We start from the raw sequence: 21572 nt of genomic DNA on the forward strand, positions 1-21572 counted from the left end.
TCTGAGGAGCTTCTCTGCCACTAATGGCAGTGCTGAGGCCTCCCCTCCAAGCTCTGGGGCCTCATGCCTGGGGGAACAGGTCACACCCATTATAGCCAGCTTTGTAGAGTTTGCATTTAAATCTGAGGGCGGGGGGTTGGGGTGCACCTGGGTGGCTCAGTTGGTTCCGCATCTGACTCTTGGTTTCAGCTCAGGTCATGGTCTCACGGTTTCATGAGATCGAGCCCTATGTCAGGCTCTGCACTGCCACCGTGGAGTCTGCTTGAGATTCTCTCTCTCTCTCTCTCTCTCTCTCTCTCTGCCCCTCTCCCACTCGTGCTGTCTCTGTAGCTCTAAATAAAATAAAATAAATACATAAATAAATAAATAAATAGAAACTTAAACAAAATAAATCTGGTCCGGCCACTTATTGGAGCCTCATGAGGAAGTCCATTCATATCTCTGAGCCTCAGTTTTCTTGTGAGAAGAATGGGAATAATTGTCCCTGTCTCACAGGGTCCTCGTAGGGGTTAAAAACATAATGCATAGAAAGTGCTTAGCACAATGCCTGGCACAGAATAAACGCCCAGAAATGCAGGCTGTTATTACTAGTAAGATCAGCTTGCATCATGTTCTCCTAAATTCAACCTCCTTTTGAGTATTTCAGTGTCCTTTCGAGTGTCCTAAGAGTGTTTATATTTAAATATAAAAATCTGAATTAAGTGAAATTCAATTAATTCGGAGATTCTTTAGACAAATGGGCTACAAATTCCTTATAATGTTCAAAAGTGGATATGCCGGAAAAGGAAGCCCACAGGGTAAAAAACAAGCTCATTCTTTGTGAAATGCTACAAATTTGACCCTTCCTTAGTAGATGTGTAAGAGCAGATGAGGGGACAAAAGAATGGTATACTTGGATGGATACAAAAGTTCTCAAAAGGAGCTTGCATTTTAGGTACACTGGTTATGAAACAAATGGAAAGCTGTTTGCCTCCTGCCTACTGTCCGCCATCTCCTGACTAGGTGCTTCTATACGAGCCTAGAAGCACCAAGCCCTGGCAGAGAGACAGCTGAGGCCCAGAGGGGCTCAGCTTCCACAGAGGGTGAGACGAAAGCCAGGCTTTTTGACCCCTAGCCAGCCCGCCTTGACATTGCCCTGTGCCCAGTCTTGGAATGCCATCTTTTTTCCAAATTGTTCCCCTTTCCCCAGGCCTCTCCCCAGATGGGCCACCGTCACTGTGTCCAGCACTCTGTGACCCACCTTCCCACGCCCCACCAGCCCAGTTACAAATGGTGGTTTTCTGTTTATTGCTCAAAAACAAAAATCCATAAGCAAAGGCGGGGAGATTGTGGGCTGGGAGACGGCATGAAGTGGGTAGGGGCCTTGTCCCTGTTTTCCTCCTACATCTCTCTTCCTGTGACTCTCCAGAGCCCAGGGGTTAGGCCTGGGGCCAGAGCGTCTGGGAAGAGGCTTCATGGCCAAGGGAATGCAGAGCTCTCAGGCAGTCCTTTGGCAGGGGGCGGTGGGGGGGGGGGGGTTGCCCTGGGCTGGAGGGGTCCCAGGAGTTGCGGGGGGGCCGAGTTCCCCTCCCAGGGTCCAAAAGCCAGTAGGGCCAGAGGGGAGGGGCAGGCCCCTTGTTTGGCAACTGAGAAGAGGAGGCTTGGGCGGCAGGATGCTGGTTTATTTACTGTAGGGTCCCCAAGGGCCATCAAAGCCCCCTCGTGGGACCAGGAGACTATTTACACATCAGGGAGAAAGGGAGCCGGAGGCAAGGTCCTGTACTCCTCCCTGCCCAGGAGGGAGAGGGGAAGGGCGTCCTGGGTCCTGCGGCCTTAGTCTTGGGGTTCAGATGGAAACTTCATACTCCCGTGTATCCTGGAGACAGAGAGGTGGGATCAGTTGCTGGAGTGGGAGGGGGTGGAGGAGGGAACAAAGTGAGAGGAGGCACCCACAAGGAAGGGGAGAGACCGTGGGCTTTTTAAAAATAACATGGATCGCGAGGTTTGGGAGCCAGGGGGTGGGAACAGCCAGGGGATGTTCGGTTTATCTTATAGTATCTTAAAATCACATACAAAATCAGAGTTTCTGGATTGTCTCGACCAACTGGAAGATCTGGCAACTGCGCCCGAGTCTCCACTACGGACCCGATGGGGTGCAAGGTCTCCATTTAGCCACAGTCCTCACCACCCTCTATTGTTCACACCTGACTTGCTTTGTTCATTGGCGTGGCCTTGGTAGGCAGATGAGGTTGAAATTCCCCAGACAGGTATTACAGAGACTTTGAGAGAAGGTTATGGAGTCCTGGGGGAGCTGAGAGGTGTGGCGCTCCGGGGGGCAGGGGAAGGGCTCACCCCAGCTTCGTACAGTGGATTGCTGAAGTCTGACTCCACAGTGATGGGGCTGTAGGAATGGGAGCCCGAGAAGCCGAAGAGGGATTTTCCCTGTAGCCTGGGAAAGGGAGGAGATAGAGGGGCTTATCGAGAGGTGAGCCCCCAACCCCCCCTCACCCAGGCGTCTGTGCCAGGCAGGCAGGACGTCTGCCCTGGCTCGAAGCTTCCCGAGTAGGGTACTTACTTGGTGTAGTATATGTAGACGCCGCTGCCGAGGACAATGACCAAACCCAGGGGCAGCAGGATAGCCAAAGCCAGGTTCCCGCCCTCCAGCTGACGCGACGGATCTGTGGTCTGGGTCACTGGGGAGAGGAGAGGCCAGTGAGCTGGGGCTGGGCCCAGCCCTGGGCTCTCCCAGCCTCCTGCCCTGGGCCTCGAACCCTGGGCCTCACCCCTCCGGGGCCTGGCCTCCTGCCCCCGGCCTCTGCCTTGCCCCCCCGACTCGGCCAGGCCTGGTTCTCCACCTGTGCCCTCACTGACCTTCCAGTTTTCGGTTGTCCAGGAGCTCCTCATAGGCCACTGCAGGGAGAGGAGGGGGAGGGGACGGGGTCTGAGCCAGGGAGGGGAGGAGGCTGGGTAGAGGCCGGGAGCCCAGGGGGGCTGGGCTGGACAGCCTGGGTCTCTCTGCCCTCTGCTCACCCTAAACTTTATCCTTCCCTTGGCGGGGGCGTGGCAGGAGTAGTCAGGGCAGGGCCTTCTTCCTCCTTCTCCAGACCCCTAAAAGTTCAGCCTTCTGGGGCAGTCTAAATGAATCGGGTCTGTGGAATTTGTCAAAAGTAGGGAAGTGGAGACTGCTCCAGAGGGCACGGGACTTCCAAGCCAAAGCCCCCTCTGCTCCATCATCCTTCAGGACAATTCTGTAATACCCGTGAGGATCAGAGCCCTCCGTAGGTGAAGGGGGAGCTCGGCAGGGTTAACCGCTGGTCTCAAATTCGCTTCCTGACTTTCCCAGCCCTGTCACTCCCCAGACACTGCTGCGCCCCCTCCGGCCCTGTCTGCCCAGGCACCTTTGCAGAGTGGGGGCTGGCTGGTCCACTGGGAGGGGTGGCCGGGCACACAGGTGATGGTGACCTCGCCGATGAGCTCAAAGCCCTCGTAGCAGAAGAAGCGCAGAGACTCGCCCGCCTGGTAGTGATGTTTATACAACGTCTGATAGCCATTCTCTGGCACCCCTGGGTTCAGGCACGGCTCATACTTCACTGCAGGGCACATGTCAGTCACAGGCCAGCTCGCTGCTGAGCAGGCCACCCAGCCACCCTTCCCAGGGTGTCCCCAGACTCACAGGCACACTTGGGGACCCGGTCGCTCCACTTGGGTGTGCCTGTGTCCCGGCTGTAGCAGGTGAGTACGGCCGCCCCCTCCAGGCTGTACCCGGGCAGACAGCGGTACTGGACGTGGGAGCCAACAGGGAAGCCAGCGTCCGAGGTGGTACGGTGCCCATTGGTGATCTCACCAGGGTCGGCACAGGTCATGACTGTTGGCAGGAGGGCAAGGTCAGGGGGAACTCGGCCCTTAAAGGATCTCCCAGAAAGCTTAGGGCTGAGCCGTGGGCTGTCTTCCCTCTAGGCAAGCCCCCCTCTCCCCCTATTTCCTCTGAATGAGGAGATCAGAAGCTGGAAAACCCTAAACCCCCATGCATTTTAGGTTTCAGGCTTCTTCCAGAAAAGAGTGGTGGAGGCAACCCAGGCCCTCACCCTAGGGTGAAATTTGAAATATGGTGGCCCCTGTACCAGAGCAGACCAGCTACATCCCAGCACTGCCAGCCCTGCATGGTGGATCTTGGGCGGGACAGCAGCTGCTCTCTTTAATTTTATTTTTGAGAGAGAGAGGGAGGGAGAGAGACAGGGGGGCAGGGAAAGGGGGGAGAGAGGGGGAGCATGAGCCGGGGAGGAGCAGGCAGAGAGAGAGACGAACAGAGGGTCCAAAGCAGGCTCTGTGCTGACAGCAGAGAAGCCAGTGTGGGGCTCGAACTCACAAACTGTGAGATCATGACCTGAGCCAAAGTCGGACGCTTAACCGACTGAGCCACCCAGGTGGCCCAGTAGCTGTCCTCTTTAGAGCCCTCCTGCTCAGCTCATCACTGTCCTTCCCAGCCCCTTGTGTGCTCCTACAGCCCGCCCTGCAGGTGCTTACTTACTTGCAAGAAGTAACAATCATAGCCATTTCTTGTACTTAGACCTGCACAAGGCACCCTGTTAAATGTTTTACATCCACGGTATCCTACACCCTGATGGTCCCGAAAGGCCAACGTGTCTCCTAGGGCTCAAGGCGGTCAAATAACTGGTCCACGGCCACTCAGCCAGGTCACAGCCCCATAACACTGGGCTGAGATTCGGAGACTTGAGTCTCAGCTCAGCTTCAGGCTCAATGTGCTGCCAGGCCCTTGGCCAGGCCCTATCCCCTGTCCCCTATCCCCTCTGGGTCCTGCCTCCGTCCCTTCCTGTCTCTGTCCCTGTCCTGTCCTGTCTGGGTTTCAGACTGGACATCCTGTGAATCCTTCCAGAGATGGGGAGCTGCGTCCTCCAGAACGTTTTCCTTGTGCGCAGCCCAAATCTGCCTTCCTGAGCTTAACCTCATCGGGCCCACCGTTGCCCCCAAGGACCAGGTAGAAGACCTCCCATCCCACGTCCTCGCGGCCGGCTTCCCCAAATTTGAAGAAAATGACAGCAACCACCCCTTTCTGCTATTCTAAGAGATAAACACTCCCAGCTCCTTTCAATGTCACCTCCTCTGCGAAATCTCCTGTCCCATCCCTGGAACAACGACCCCCCTTCCCTTCCCTTCTTCATATTTATAGCAGCTACTACTTACTGCTGCTGACACGCGCGCTGTGTGAACTTGATTTGCTCTTCACAGCCCCTTTTCCTATCTCACCGATGAGGCAGCCAAGGCTCAGAGATGTTAAGCACTTTGCCCCAAATCATCCCGCAGTTACCACTGTGCAATATTCTGAGTTGTTTAAGCGTCTGTCCCCCTTCTGGACTGTGAGCTCCGCCAGGGTCGGGAGGGACCCCAGACCCTCTGCATAACCCTAACCCCGCATGGGGCTTCAAAGCCTGCATTGAAATAAACCGAATTCTCTGACCAGCCTCGGCCCTAGTACAGTGACTCCCCGTAAGGTCAAAGGTTAGGGACTGAGAGACTGGAGCAGGGTCTAGAACGAAAAGAGCGAGCGGGAGCTGAGAGCTGACCCGGAAGGCCGGGAGGGGTGGAACTCGGCCTCAGCAGAGGCGGGGCCAGTAGGCTGTGGGGCGGGGCCGCGAAAAGGTGAAGCTGGACCCAGGGCGCGCGGGGTCAGAGCCCAGAACAGTGCACTTGAGGGATGCCGCCCGGAGATGAGAGTGGGTCCAGAGGGGACAGTTTTGGGACACCGAGGATCGGAGGAATGGACCCCAAAGGGAAAGGGGGACGGGGCCTGAGCAAGATCTGGGCAGAATCCAGAACGAAGGGATGAAACGTGGCCGGGATAGGGGCGGGGACACAAAGGGACCGAAGCGGGACGCAGAGGGGTCTGGCGGCGCCCAAGCTGAGCCGCGAAACCCAGATGGGAGGGGCGGGGCCATGAGAGATGTGGGCGGGGCCCGAGCTCACTCTTTTGGCAGGCGGGCGGCGCTGCGCTCCAGGACAGGTCCCACTGGCAGGTGAGAATGTCGGAGCCGAGGAGCTCGTAGCCAGGCTCGCACTGGTAAGTAAGCACGGTGCCCCGGATCAGGTCCCCGTGGGAGGCCGTCCTCCAGCCCCACTCCGGGGTGGCAGCTCGGGGCACGTGTCGTTCCTCGGGACCTCTGCAGGGGAAAGACAGAGAGTTTGGATGCTACCCTGCGAATGACTCGGGGAGCCCTTCCAGCCTCGGGGACCTCGCGCTCCTCCCGCGATCTCTGGCCTACCGGACCCCTGCCCTTTTCAGGACCTTAGACCTCGGTACCTTTGAAGTGCAACACGAAACCCTGCCCCAGGCCCGGGTTTGGGGGCCCTGGCGGTGCCTGGAACTGCAGCGTGAGGTCGGGCCCAGAGGAGAGGAGGCGGCGGCGCGGTTGGGGTCCCCGCAGCTGGGCCAGGACTCGGGCGCTGGGACCGTCCCCGTCGAACAGTGTCAGCATGTCCCCTTCGCGCACATTCAGGCTGCGGGGAGTGGGACCAGATAAGGGGGCTGGGTTATGATCGGCCCCTCCTATCCGGTTCTGCCCAATCCCTAACTCAGTTCATTAGTAACCCTACCTACTCTCCAGCCCTGCCCACATTCTTCCATCCAAGGCCCGGCCCCGCCTTTTGACCAATTTTGGGCTTCTCTGTGCTAACCACTCCAGGTTCCACCTGTTCTGTGGCTCTTCCCAGTTCCTGCTTCCCCATTCCCAGTCCAACTCCTTGCGAGCTCGCAGTCATTGGTCCCTCTTCCATCACGCGGTGAGCCACAGTCTCGCACAAGCCCCGCCCTGACCAATCACAGGCCATGTTCATTTACCACCAGCCCAACTCCAGGCCCCACCTGAGTATCTGCAGGCCCGCTTCTGGTTCGTCACGTGACCACCTCACACCAAATCAGCTCACTGGATTCTCCCCACACCCACACGCCCCTTGGGTGCTGGTGGTGATACAATAGCTTGGGCCTGGGCCCCTGGAAGTTACTCCAGGGGCGGCCTCAGAAACAGCCAAAGAGTGGGAGACTCCAGGCCAGAGCCCCCTGTTCACTATACCTACCCCCCCCCCCCCCCCCCCCCCCCCCCCCCCCCCCGCCGCAGAAGACTGCATTAGCCCATTTCCTTGTCCAAAATCGCCTGGCTAATAATTTGTACCTAGGTCTACCCGACAACGCACTCCCCCATCCTGAACCCTTAGTTGCCTCTTTCATTAGGTCGTATATTCACCAAATCTCGTGTAGACGTGCAAGCCGGCCAGGCTCAGAATGCAGGCTAGGCTGTTGTCATACCACACTTCACCGACCCACGCCCGCCGCACCCCTGCAGCACCCAAACGTACATCTCCACTTGGAGCAAGATGCGCTTCTCCTCTTGGACATGTAGGCCCCACACGCAGTCCTGGCCGGGGCTATAGCTCTGGGGCCAGTCAGGAGAGAGGACCACACCAGCTGCCTCTGACAGCTCCCCACCACACATGGCTAGGGTGGAAGGGGGGGGGTGTCAGATTCAGAACCCAGGTGGGAGGGCGGTCTCCAGTTCACCACAGACCTCACCTCTCCCAACTGCATGCACTAGACCACCTCACAGGTTTCCTGTTACCTATTAAGACACCTGTTTCTCGATGTACCCAGTCCTGTTGTACCCAATCCCCAGCCCTGCTCTCAATTAGCCCTGCCCATGCTCCAGCCTATGCCTTACCCCCCCCCCCCCCAGCCAACCCATAACTTAGTTCTATTTCTAGCTCTTCAAGACATTTGGGTTGTGACCCCTAAGTTTTGTAACAAACCCACCAGTTATTTAGTTAAGAAAACTATTTCTGAAAGGGACAGGGATTTGCCCAAGGCCTGGGTTTATTAGGTTTGGAGAGGCAAGTCTCCTCCCTGAATGGCCTTCCTAAGATTCCCAGCCCGGGGGGAGTCTGTAGACTGAAGGACCTCCTGGCGATGTCGAGGGCTCACCCTTGCAGGCTGGCTCTGTGTCGTTCCAGTGGGGCTCTGTGGGATCCACACACTCGATGGCATTGGGGGGGCCCGGGGGCTCTAGGGCATATCCTGGGAGGCACGAGAAGGTGGCCAGTGCCCCTGGGCGGTACTCAGGGTCCGTGGTGGTGACATTGCCATGTGCCAGGAAGGGGGCAAAACAGCGATCTTCTTCAAAGGCTAGAGAGGAGTCAGTCACAGAAATTAAGCATTAAGATAGGTCTCAGGGGTCTCAGACTGGGGGGACTTAGGCTGAATTCAAGTGTCGTTTGGCCATTCCGTGGTCTGTTTACAATGGAATGCTTAGGGCTTAACTTTCACTCTCCAGACTCCTCCAAACCCTAACACTTCTCATTTACACATTTCTGTTACCTTCCTGGCCTCTGGAGGAAAACTGCTAGGCTAGTCAAATCCCAGCTCCCATTCTACAGATGAGGAAACTGAGGTCCAAGGACGAAAAGTCACTTGCCCAGTGTCATACACTAGGGCAGTGGCAGAATCAGGTCTCAGACTCACATGGCTTGATTCCCAGCTAGAGACACTTGGTTTTAGAAACTGCAGAGGAGGGAGAGGAAAGGGTGCCTTTGGAGAACTGGCTCATGTAAGTGTGTTCTCCCCTCAAAAATAACAGATTCTGATTACCCCTGATCATCCATGCTGTGGCTAGAATCCAAAAGTGCAGTGAATGCAGAAGCTACTCAATTTTGATTTTGGACTAAGTCAGCAAAAATAAACATTTGGAGAGCATTTTAGTTTTGGCCCACGTGATCATATCTTAGCTGCAAAACTACACGTGAAGAGGAATCTGAAGCTCATGGAACAGCAATGACCCACAACTAGGGAGGCAGGCCTTAAACCTGGAACTCTTTTCACATTTTCAAAGACAAAATGCAAATTATTTTTTAGATCCACTGTTGTAGTTTACTGTTATTTAACCCGATGAGGTTAAGTGTCATGTCCAAATCCTATGCACCCATCAGGGCCCAGTGCCAATTCCATTTCTCCCTTGATTCATACCAGAGACCAGCCCCTCCCATCTCTGAGCATTTCATTTTCTTTATCTCTCTCCTGCTACTGTTTGCACAAATCCTCTGCTCCAGTCACACTGAAATTTCCTGTTTCCCAAACATACCAGGCCTTTCTATGACTCTTTACTATTGCTCACACTGTTCCTTTCACCTGAGATGCTCATCCCTAATCTCCCTCTCTTATTTATTTATTTTTTTAAGTTTATTTATTTATTTTGAGAGAGAATGAGTGGGGGAGAGGCAGAGTAAGGGAGAGAGAGAATCCCAAGCAGGTTCCACACTGTCAGCACAGAACCCCACTCAATGCTCCAACTCAAGAACCATGAGATCATGACCAGAGTGGAAACCAAGTCAGACCCTTAACCGACTGAGCCACCCAGGTGCCCCTAATCTCCCACTTTTAAAATTCTCTCTATCCCAGAGCCTGGCCAGTAGGTAGAGTATGAGACTCTCAAAATTCTCTCTATCCTGTAAAGGTGTTCAAACACCTCTTCTCCCATGGTCGGCTGACCTCCTTGTTTCTACCTGTCCAGTATCCGGTCCCCCTTCTTCTGTTTACAGCACTCCTTTTTTCATTTTGGGATACATGCCTCCCCGGTCAATGAGGTCTGGTTGGGGCCAACTCTGGATGGTTATGTGATGTGGATCTGCCAATCCTAACACCACTTGACCCTAGCTTTAATGAGGCTCGGGTGTAGGCACATGACCTAAGCCAGGGAAATGAGAGCCCTTCTTGGCATTTCTGCTGAGAAAGTGCTATACTTTCTCTTTCTGGTTGACTTACTAAGTTGGTGGTTTATCAGTCAGAACTGCTAGGTCCACCACATATGAGAGCCTGACAATGAAGCCAACACAGAACAAAGAACTGAGAGATTAAGGTAATTGGACTCTTGGCTGTGTATCTAGAGCCAGCCATATATGAAACTTAAAGAGAAAAAGCCACTTCAGGAATTAGAAGGGGTCCATCAGAGGGGATTTTTAGAGTTTTGGGGTGGTAAAGCAAGTTAGGTTCCAGGGATCCAAACACAGAGATGAACAGGGACAGTGTTTGTGCTTGTGACTGTACCTGGCCATCAGGAAGAGGGGAGAGTGCAGGAGTTGGGGCCCCGAGAGGAGGGCGGTTACCTTCAAATCGGAGGCTTAGCAGCAGGGGATTGGCAGGTGTCTCTGAGAGCAGCTCCACATACAGGGACTGGGCATCACTGATGAGACCCCGCTCTGGGACATCATCCATGTCTGAGTCATAGATGACTGGGGAGAGGGGACTGCCCCCTGAGCGCACCATTAGCCTGAGATGGACAGAAGGGTCGTCAGGAGCTCAGTTTCCCCTCAGAAGCTGCCCCACTTCTTGCCAGGCTCTCCTCACTCATTTTCAAGCTATTGTTTTCAAAGGTCGACTACATGCCAAGTATTCTAAGCCTTTACACATTTCGTCTCATTTTCTTTTCTTTTTTTTTTTTTAATTTTTTTTTAACGTTTATTTATTTTTGAGACAGAGACAGACAGAGCATGAACGGGGGAGGGGCAGAGAGAGAGGGAGACACAGAATCAGAAGCAGGCTCCAGGCTCTGAGCCATCAGCCCAGAGCCCGACGTGGGGCTCGAACTCACAGACCGTGAGATCGTGACCTGGGCTGAAGTCGGAGGCTCAACCGACTGAGCCACCCAGGCGCCCCTCTCATTTAATTTTCACAAGAGCCCTTGAGTGGGTACTCTTTATTACTCCTTACTTTAGAGATGAGGACACGGAGGCCCAGAAAGAGTAAATAACCTGCCCAACATCACACAGCAACTCGTGGCAGAGCTGCGATAGCAGTTAGATAGAGGGGGCACCAATGATGATGAGGATGCCAAGCACATTTACAGTGCTCTCTGTGGGCCAGGCACCCTTCTAAGTATTTCATGTGTCTTAACATGTATCCTCGCAGAAACCTTCAAAAGGAGGTCCTATTATTGCCACTCTACAGGAGAGGAAACTGAGGCACAGAGAAGTTCAGTGATTCATCTAAGTTGACACAGCTATACTGCCTAAGAAGGGGAAGGACCGATCTGTATTTGACACAAATTTTAACTGGGATCCACCCCAGACCTGTCTGACCACCCCCTGCAGCCTCCCTGTTTCCCAGAGGTGGGGACCTCTGACTCAAGGCGCAGATCCTCACCGGTCATTGTCCTCATCCAGTGAGACCCTCTCGAAGTGCAGGTGAAGCCGGCGTCCCTCAGCTGCTTCAATGACCCAACGGCAGGTGAGGTTGGGCCCTGCCGCTCCCCCAGGCTCAGGGGACACGATGCGGCCCAGTGTAGCATTGTGGATGGTGCCACCACAGGATGCTGTGGGGGGGGGAATATGTTAAGGTGACTTGTCCTCCTGTCTTCAGAGCTGTTACATCCACACCTTTGGTTGGGACCTGGCCTCAGGGTGCCCTACAGGCTCACGGCAGAGGACAGGACATTTCCAGGCCACCATTCAGGTAGGGAACCAGCCCTAAAATAGGAAACCCCAGAATGGACACCTCCTAGGATGGAAATCCTGCTAATATGAACACTCTCCAGATGTGGATACCCTGGCATCTGGAGTTATGGGGGATCCCCCAAATTGAAGCCCTCAAATGGAAAATCTTCCAGACGGGATCACCAGGATGAAGACTCTCCAGGATAGAGACCCTCTAGATATGGACCTCAAGAATGGTTTCCTTGAGGATGAGGAGTCCCTAAGAGAAGAGGCAGCCAGAATGGTGACTCCCCAAATGGAAAGCCTCTAGGCAGGACATCCCCAGATAGAGACCCCCAAGAATGGAGATTCTCAGAGGATAGGGACATTCAGTGTAAGGAGCTCCAGATGGAGACACCAGGATAGGGACTCTTCTAGGCAGAAACCACTTCAAGATGGATGTTCCCCAAAGATGGAGATGCCCAAGATAGTACCCTCCCAATGGGGCTCCCAGGACAGGCCCCATTTAGCATGCAGGAGACTCACCCATACAGCTGGGGGGTTCACCACTCCAGGCTGGCCGGGTGCCATTGAGGCAGATAAGGGTCTCCTCACCCTGCAGCTGGTAGCCCGAATCACAGTGGAAGGTGGCAGTACCCCCAGGGTGCAGGTCTGTCACGCTCACATCCCCATGGGTCGGCCGGGGAGGGAAGCCACAGCTCAGGAGATAGGCTGGATAAGGCAGAGCAGGGAGAAGGACTCTTTTCTCCAGGCCACTCTCACCAATCACCCAGCACTTCCTTCCCCCTTTCCACATCCCCCTGGAAGCACAGACTGGCTCCTTACTGGAGTTTTCACATGGCTACTTGGTCTAATGAAGAGATAACTTCAATATCTCTTATCTCCCCTAATCTTTGTAATCTACCCACTTTGGCTTCCATTTTACAGATGAAGTATCTGAGATTCAAAGACATTCTGACTGTGGTACATATTTGGTGTGTGACCTCAGGCAAATCAGTTGACCACTCTGAACCCATCCAGCTCTAATAATAACAAATAGTATTTCCAGAGCCTGTTCAGCTGCTAAGGTGAGTTTATGCAGCACTTTTGAGGTAGCCAGAGTAAGACTGTGATACGTTTTCCAGATGTAGAAATTGGTTACTAAGTGCCTCATCATGTTTTCTCCCTCCTTTAAAAGCATTTTTTTTAATGTTTTATTTATTTTTGAGACAGAGAGAGCATGAGTGGGGGAGGGGCAGAGAGAGAAGGGGACACAGAATCTGAAGCAGGCGTCAGGCTCCGTGCTGACACGGGGCTCAAACCCACGAACTGTGAGATCATGACCTGAGCCAAAGTCAGAGGCTTAACCAAGTGAGCCACCCAGGCGCCCCTATGCTTTCTCCCTTCTACACATACAGACTCTCTTCCACGGAGGTGCGTGGTAGTAGGATTCCCTCAGCTTTCATCCAGAGGAGCCACATGAAACTCCTTTAGGAACTTTGACCATCTTGTCATTAAAGACCTTCATACTCAGTGCCCCCTAAATGAATCCTCCAGTGAAAGTGAAGTGCTAGGGAAAGCTTTGCTTTCCTTTGTTTCTCTCCTCCTCTCTTGCAGTGAGAACTATCCAATCTCTCTTTTTGTGCTGGCTGCTAAGACGCTCGGAACCAGATCGAGGCTTGTCCCTAGCAACAAGGGCCTGTCCATCCACGTCTATTTTTTCATCTTTAATACGCACTTCCTGGCACCAATTTTCTTCTTATTTTATTTAATTTTGCTGTGTTCTTTTTTGAAAGCCTCCTGAAAACCTTGTGGAATCCTATGAGAGAAATAAATAGAAAGTGACTTTGGGGATGCCTGGCTGGCTTAGTCAGACGAGCATGCGACTCTTGATCTCAGGGTCATTAGTTTGAGCCCCATGTTGGGTGTAGAGATTAATTAAATAAGAGAAAGAAAGAACGAAAGAAAGAAAGAAAATAGGAAGGAAAAGAAGGAAGGAGGAAAGAAGGAAGGAAGGAAGGAAGGAAGGAAGGAAGGAAAGAAGGAAGGAAAGAAGGAAGGAAAGAAGGAAGGAACAAAGAAAAAGAAAGGAAGAGACTTGGTAGTAAACAATGGACTCTAAATTTGGTCCTGACACAGTTCTGTGTGTCTGTTTCAGACCAGTCACAGTCCATCAAGAAGGGCTGCCAGGCGGAGGTGCACCAAAGCTGGGTCTCTGTAGCAGGGGTAGGCTCTGGGTAACCGTGCTTGGAAGGTACCAGTTTGCCTGGGCCTTTGTTTTTGCTAACTCTCCAGCCCTAAGTGATTCTGTCAGAGACCTGGTCTCTCCCTACTTCAAAATTCAATAAGCATTTCCTTGGCTGGGCGCTGGGCACAGAGAGGCAAAAAGGGCCCCCAGGCTTTGCCCTTCGGGAGTTCACAGTCTATGAAGATAAACAAAAACCTTCCAGAATACAGTGCTTTAAGTACATATTAGCCTCTTGATGACTCTCCACAGTTAGCAGAATCAAGTCCAAATGCTTTGGGTTGACATTCAAGTGCCTTCCATAGCTGGGTCCAGCGCAACACTCCCAGCGTCAGGTCTTAGCACCCGCAATCCGTATATCCTACCCAATGTAATTTTGTGACTTCCGTATCTTTTCACACCATTTCCCCCACCTGCAAGGCCCTCTTCTCGCCCTTTTTCATTTCTCAAGGAGTAACTTAAGAACCACCTCTTCCAGGAAGTCTTCCTCACCCCTCCCCTTTCCAATTGAGTTCGTTTCTTTCTTGCCTCTCCACATGCACCTGCATAATCTTATCATCACATTGACTGCTGTCTATTGCCATGATGAGACAGAACCACGCCTTATTTATTTTGTCTCCCAAAAGCCTAGCCTAACTGGTCCACTGATGCGGCGGCAAAGAGGATTTTTGGAACAATACACAAGAGCACTGGATTTGGAACCGGGCAGACCTGAGTTCTGGGTCCAGCTCCAAGACTTATTAGCTGTATGACCTTGAACAGGTGATGTCACCTCTAGGGCCTGTCACCTGTAAATGGCAGTAATAACCGCTATCATTGACAACTGGCCTTCAGGTTAAAGGAAAGAAACACGCAAAGCACCTGACACATAGAAAGTACTCAGAAAAGCTTAATCACTTGCCACTCCACCTCAATTAATGAATGCCTCAGAGTCAGGGCTGGGGACTGACTGCTGACTCTGCAATGAACTTACAGGTGGTTTAGCATCCATCTGACCTTTCATCCTCTCAGAGCTGGGGGTCACTCTCGGGGGTGCTGGGAGATGCAAAGGAAACCACAGTTGGCGCAGGGGTTTTGTAAATGGGAACGCTCGCTGGGCTTGGGGCGAGCAGTGATGGAGCCTTTGGCCTTTCAGAGAAGCTAATGAGGCCACTTTGGACCAGAGGCCCCTTCTAGTGCAGACTGGGGAGCGCTTAAACAGGGCCTCGGTCCCAAAGGTGCCCTGAGAAGCTGCAAAGCAGGGAAGACCGAGGCAGGTAATGAAGGCCAATTTATGCAATAGCCCTGCTTCCCCAAATGTTCTACTTAGTCTAAAGAGTCCTATTTTCAATGCCCTAGGGAAGTGGCTGCTTAAGAGAGCCAGCAGGGAGCCATTTTGTAAAATCGGAAGTCCTGCCCTGGGCCCGGGCCCTGGGCCATGCCCTTGCTTCCTGCTGATCCGACCACCAGTTACATGGCCCCCACCTCACTGGGTTCTCCGCGAATAGGTCTCTCCACCTTGCACACATGAGCCCCTGGGGCTGGGCAGAGGCCTCAGGAGAAACTCAAAAGGGTGTGAGGAAGGGGTACGGGTGGTGTGTGAGCTGGATAAAGCCCACAAGGGAAACGGGGGGCAGCAGGGCACACAAGAGGCAGGCAAGGCCATGAGGTGATGTAAATGGGGACATTGGGCCCAAACATAGTTCCCTCTCTGTTTTCCAAGGAACACAGGGACTTTGGAGATGGCAGCAGGGTCTGGAATGGGACAGTGGGCTGGGACTGTTGCCTCATACACACGTGTATGCTAGAACATACCCTTGCACTGTGGGAAGGTTCCCGTACACACGGGTGAGCACCAATGTCCACCTGTTTGTAGGCTGTCCGTGGGTGGTTGCTCATGAATGCAGTTGTGCCTCTTACGCCCCCCAAACCCAGCAGGATCTTTCTAGGTCACATATCTGAGGCTGTCACTATCTTGCTTAAAACCTCTCAATCCGTGCCCCTTGCAGGATAAAGTCGTCTGTACTCCTTACTGAAGCTGATAAGGCCCCTCATGATCTGAATCCAACCTACCTCCCAGTCTGGTCTCTTAGAGCCTGCTTCCCGCCCACCACTTTCTGGGTTTTTCTGTAGCAACAACTGACATTGCTGAGCTCTCACTGTGTACGAGACACTATTTTAAGCACCTGACATGTATTAGTTAATTTGATCTTCCTAATAATGCCATGAACTAAGTATTATGATCCCCACTTTTCAGGTGAGAAGTGAGGCACAGAAAGGTTAAGTAACTCCCCCCAGGTCACACAGCTAAGACAATTCTGTCTTCCATGCTGAATCACTTCAACTCCTCAAGGAGGCCATGCTTTTTCATCCGTCAGGACACTTGCCTCTTTCTCCCCCTCCCACCTTCCCCTAGCAGCTCATCTTTTAGTTCCCAGCTTAGTTACCTCCTCCAAGAAGGTGTCCCTGTATCCCTTAGGAGAAATTTAGGTCCCTTTGAAATTTGTTCCCTCTGCCTGTGTTTCCTTCATCATAGGGATATAGGTCCGAATCTCACTGAATTATAATCATCCTGATTACTTGCCCATCTCTTTACCTAGATTCTGAGTTCCTTGATGATTTACATCTAGCTTGTTCATTTCTCCCTCCAGGGATAACACAGGGCCGGTATGAAACGGGTGCTCAATAAACATTTGTCGAGTGAATGGGTGAACTGCCACCTGGATGTGTGCACACCCAGACACAGGTCTGTGAGTGTGTGAAATAAGTGTATGTAGATCTCCTCTATGGGCTCTGCCCCCAGGGTCCTAGACAGGAGGAAAGGCTCCTGGTGATGTCCCTTGTGCCCAGTGTGGCCCCTTCCCTTTCACCAGCACCCCAGACTCCTCACCCTGATAGTGGATCCTGAAGCCACCGCCCCTTGGGACCCGTGGACTCTGGAAGTGCAGGAGCAGTCGGTTGGTTGGACTCCTAAGGACCTGTCCTTCTCCCAGCATGGAGGAGTTGGCCAGGAGTCGGGGGGCCAGGCCTGGGGACCCCCCACCAGCCAGCACCAGGAGTTCCTCCTCCCGAGACAGGTTCAGCGTCTGCACCTAAAGAAGCCAGACCCAGACCCCCCGGGACAAGTCAGTGAGGGCGGGTGATCCCTAAGTCCCCCACCCCTCGCCTTCCCCTCCCTTGTGCGTGGCAGCCAAATATCACTGTGACATCGGTCAAATCATAGAACTCTAGGAGCGTCTTTGAGATCCTCGGAAAACAGGCCCGCTTCAGTTAGGAAACAGGTTCTCTGGTTCCCAGGCCAAAACTGTGCACACCCCTGGGCCTAGAGGAAAGGGCTTGGGGGCTTCAAAGTCCAGTTACCTGGATCTCAATGCCGTAGCCAGGGTAGACATGGATGCTGTATGTGCAGTCCAGGAGCCCCACGGTGCGGCTGGCTGCGCTCCCCAAATCTGGAGACTCCACGTGCCCTTCGCCCTCAGAGATGTTGTTATTACACAGAACTGAAGAGATACAAGTGGCTGGAGTTGGGAGAATCACTGGATTCTTGCCCTCCCAGCCAAGCAACTCCGGGGGTCCTCACCTGTCTTGGCCCCAGCACCCCTCACCACCTTTATCCGGTGCTCCCTCTCCCCCCTCGCCCTCCCCCGTGCCCACAACTCCCTTCCCCAACCATAATGGAGATAAAACACATAGAGAGGTGCTGGTACATAGCAAGGGCATATGAATGCCAGCCTTTATTATTATTGAGCGGAAGCCCAGACCCCTTCTTCCACACGTTCCCAGCAGCCTCTCCCCCTGCACACCCGCTCCTCTCCCACATTCGTACTCCTGCACACTGTCCCCATCCCCTTTCCCTCGCCTCACCTGGGCTGGTCACCGTGGTGGTAACAGTTGTCGTGGTGATGATGGTGGTCGTGGTCTCCTCCTCTCCTCCCTCGGGCCCGAGGGGTGGGCCTGGGGAGGCGGGGCCAGGAAGGGGCGGGGCCGTAGTTCCTGGGGGCGGGGTCAGCAGCTCTGGTGCGGTGGGGCCTGCCCCCCTGCCCCCTTTAGAGGTTACGGCTGTTGTCAGAGGCCCTGTCCCTGGCTCAGTGGCCCGTGGCAGGGAGGGCGCTGCAAGAGTCTGGCCGGCTGGAGGGGTGGCTAGTGTGGGGTCTGGATCAGATCCTGGGACAGTGCAACGGAAGTCAGGGCACAGAAGGAGCAAATCGGGGGGGCCATGGGTAGGGAGCAGGGCTGAGGGAAACTGGGGGCTCCCCCACTGAACCCCAAAGACCTCCCCCACAAGGTGCAGCCCCCCCCCCCACGTCTCCCTTCCCCACCCGAACTTTGAGCCTCCTCCCAAGGCGTCCACAGCCTGACCCCCCATCCCTCGCCACCTCTCTGCCTAGGTCCTTCCATTCTGACAGTCTCCTTGAGCCTCTCCATGCCTCCCCCTTCAGATCTGGCTCCCCTTCCTGTGTACCCCTTTCTCTCTCCTCTCTCTTTCGCTCTCTCTGGAACTCTTCTCTGTTTAGTATTCCCGTGGCTCTCTGACTTTATGAGTCTAAATTTGCTACTCTCTGCATTTCTCTCTTTCTGTGTCTCCCTCCCCCCTGTTCCTCCGAGTCTGGTTCTCTGAGTTTCCCTCTATGTTTCTCTCTGATGGTCTGTTTTTCTGTCTGGCTCTGTCTCTTGATCATTCTGTCTCGATTTCCCTGGGTCTCTGTCTATGCCCAGTTTTGACACGCTCTAACCATCACTCTCTGAACGTCACTGGCTTGGGTTCCCATCTCCCTGAGTTTATTCCCTCCCTCTCTGTATGCCACTCGTGCCACTCTGGGGGCCTCACCCGGCAGGTAGCCCATCTCTGGACCCCTCCTCAGCAGGGCCCCATGGAGCAGCTCGGCCAAAGCCTCGGAGGCTACTGTGGGGGCCTCACTTCCGGGCTCTGGCAGTACCTCTTCTTCCTTCAGGGGCAGACCTAGGAGATGAAGTTGTGTGAGCCCTTCCACTGCCCCACACTCTTTCCTTCTCCAGAAAGATCTTTTCCAGAGCTCTTCCCCTCTCCCCAGTCAGCAGGGCCTGCAGGAGCTCAGAGGGTCCCAGACTGGGCTGAGAGCCAAGATTGGAGGAGGGGCTCCCAGCTGCCTCACACACTCCTGCACCTTCCCCTCTCCCCCCACCCCCCAGGCTGAGTGGGCCTTCAGTGAACCCTGGACAGCGCCAGCAGCGTGGCCACAGTGCTACCTTCATTTTCCCCTCACTGGTGCTCTTCCCCAACCCTGGAGCTCTGCAGAGGGTCTGGCAGTACCTCCCAGCCCTTGCTTCCGCAGTGCCCAGCTTTCTTTCTGGGTTTCTGTCTCTGCAGTGTGGTGTTCTCTCTCTCTCTCCCTCTCTCTCTCTCTCTGTCTCTCTCTCTCCCTCTCTGCAGTCTCTGCCAGCTTCCCTGGAGTCTGGCGAGGGGTCAGATTAGAGGACTGAATATTTGGTCTCTGGTCTCTGAGCACTGCCTCTGTTCATCTGTCTTTGTCCATTCGTCCAAGAGCGTTTGTGTGTGCAGTGCCTGGCGTTTCTCCCCCCACCTCCGTGTCCCACCCAGGTACCCTGCATGCTTCATGCCGCCTCCGCAGACATCTCCCCAACTTCCCCAGCCCTTCTTCCTGGATTTAACACCCCCCACCCCGGCTCTGGTAAAAGCTCCCCTCATTCATTCCCCCACCTCTTCAGTATTGGGGGTTAGGGCTCCAGGCACCAGCGAGAAAGCCCTGGCTTGCCCCTTCCCCATCAGCTGTACCCCTCCCCTCCCCCGGAAGCTCGGAAAGCCCAGGATGTTCAGAGAAAGGATGGCAGAAGACCCAGCTGAGGACCTTCCCCGGGCCTACCCCCACGCTCCCATGTCCTTACCCTGAATCCAGGGACAGCTCAGCAGAATTAGGAACAGCAGCTGGGGAGGCGGCGGGTGCTGGACCCTGGGAGTCCCCATGGCGACTCACACCGATTTCTCTCCTCTGCGTCTCTCCTAAATAATCTGTCACCTTTCCTCCGTCTCCTTTTATCTTTCCCTTTCCTTATTTATTTTTTTCCCTGCTAGCATGGAGCAAGAAAGACAATTTCTCTGCCCCTTGGGTTGGAGGGGCAGAATTGGGCTGGAGGTCGCCTGGATCCCACCCCTCCTTGCCCAATCTCCTCTGTCTTCTGCTCTCGGGTCTGTGGGAGAGGGGGCGCGGCTCCGGCTGCAGGGGGTGGGACCAAGAAGCCCGAAGGGGCCGGGTCGCTTGGGTTACCCTCTCGCTCGGGCGCCTGGGTCCCCCCAGCTGGCTGGATCCCAAGCTGGGGGAGTGGGGAGAGGCAAGGCAGCTTCAGGGGGTCTGGGGTGGGGTCGAGGATCAGGAGGGTCCCTACTGTGCTCTAGCGGGGCTTGGCGGGGAGGGGAGGGGGTTGCGGAACCTGGAGAGCCGAAGCTCGGGCACAGGAGCTGCGGGAGGGAGAAGCTGAGAAAGGTGTCGAACCCACGTCAGATCCTGGGGACGGGCGAAGGGAGGGGCCAGGATTTATTTGGGGGCGACGGGGAGGGGGGAGGGAGAAGGAGGAAGTGCAGATGGAGGAAGGAGGGACCACATGAGCCAGACCGTAATCCTCACTCCCGCGGCCCCTAGGGGAGGCAAAGGAAACTCTGGTCCTAGCTGTAATTACAACCTCTTCCCCCAGCCTTTCCAGCACATCTGGAATCTGAATCTCCTCTTCCCAGGGTGCCGAGGGGCGGCACAGCTGGGTTCACGCTTGGTCGGCTTCCCAGTATGCCCCCTACCCACATCCAGGACCCCCACCCCCCACAGGACTTCCCTTTCTGTTTTACAATTCATGTGCAATGGGCTCCCCTCTTCCAGGAGAATGGCAAGTTTACACGTTTATGAGAAGTCGCAGGGGCGACAGGCCGGGATCTGGGGAGGGGAAACCCCTTCTCTTACATTCACGACCCCGGCCAGCGGCCAGGCAGCTTCAACTTTGATTTTTTTTCTCCTGGCCTCTGTCACCACGCCTCTGGGGCGCCCTTTTCAGCACCACCAGCCAGCGGACAGCTCTTCTCGGCCCAGCCGGAGCGGGCCCGGCCCCCCGCGCCGCCGGCGATTGGCTGAAGCCACCCTCACTATCAATCAGGCTCCCGCCGGGGGCCGGCTCTAGTGAAGGCGGAGGGGGAGGGGAGTCACAGGCCGACTGGTCAAGGGATCTGCAGACCTATGGACGGGCCGCAGTGTCCCTGTCCTCAGTCCGCGAGCGCCGGCCTTGTCCATCAGTCCGCGCGCCCGCCCCGCCCCTTGCCTTGCCACGCCCCTCCTCAGCCCCCGCCCCTTCTTTTCGCATTGCGGGGCGGCTGGAGGTTGGCACAGTGCCCCCTGCGCCCCACGTGGCGCCCCGTCGGGGCGGGGAGGCAAATCCGGAGACGACCCCCCCCCCCCCCCATCCCGGCTGAGATGCGGCTGCCACTGGGTGGGGGCGGGGGTAGCTAAGCTGAGAGGACTGTGGGGATGGGTGACGTCAGGGTGAGTGGGAGCCAAGGAAGGAACGAGTAGGAGAGAGGGAGGGAGGGGGGAGAGAGAGAGAGAGAGAGAGAGAGAGAGAGGAAGAAGGAGAGGGAGAGGGAGAGAAGACCCGCGGGTCGGGTCGAGTGAGAAGCGAGGGCAGAGGGGAGAAGGGGGAGGAAGGAGAGAGAGAAGCCGCTGCGGAGGACGACTGGTTGCGGGTTCCCGGGGCTGCGGGTCCAGGTGGGGTAGGAACTGCTGTCCGGGGAAGCTAGAAGGGAGGGAGAGCTTAAAGAGGGGCGGGGAAGGGAGGGAAGAGAGGAGAAAGGAGAGGGGGAGACAGAGAGAGTGGGGAAAGGAGAGGCTGAAGGGGAGAGAGGAAACTGCCGGAAGGAGAAAGGAGA

At 55.0% G+C, this 21572-nt stretch overlaps 1 protein-coding gene across 1 annotated transcript; it reads right to left on the bottom strand.

The window, feature by feature from the left end:
- Positions 1–1615: 1615 nt before the first annotated feature.
- SEZ6L2 (seizure related 6 homolog like 2) lies at positions 1616–19631 on the bottom strand. The gene is given in 19 exon segments (XM_042921682.1): positions 1616–1855; positions 2332–2428; positions 2555–2672; positions 2851–2889; positions 3378–3569; positions 3653–3844; positions 5962–6120; positions 6123–6155; positions 6296–6492; positions 7348–7486; positions 7967–8167; positions 10141–10304; positions 11177–11345; positions 11992–12177; positions 16560–16761; positions 17030–17169; positions 17534–17833; positions 18498–18629; positions 19553–19631. Coding segments are annotated over 19 exon segments (2769 nt in total). The 3' UTR covers positions 1616–1825.
- Between the last annotated feature and the right edge of the window lie 1941 nt (positions 19632–21572).

Source organism: Panthera leo, chromosome E3 (genome assembly GCF_018350215.1).
Source record: "Panthera leo isolate Ple1 chromosome E3, P.leo_Ple1_pat1.1, whole genome shotgun sequence".
In the NCBI taxonomy this organism is placed as follows: domain Eukaryota; kingdom Metazoa; phylum Chordata; class Mammalia; order Carnivora; family Felidae; genus Panthera; species Panthera leo.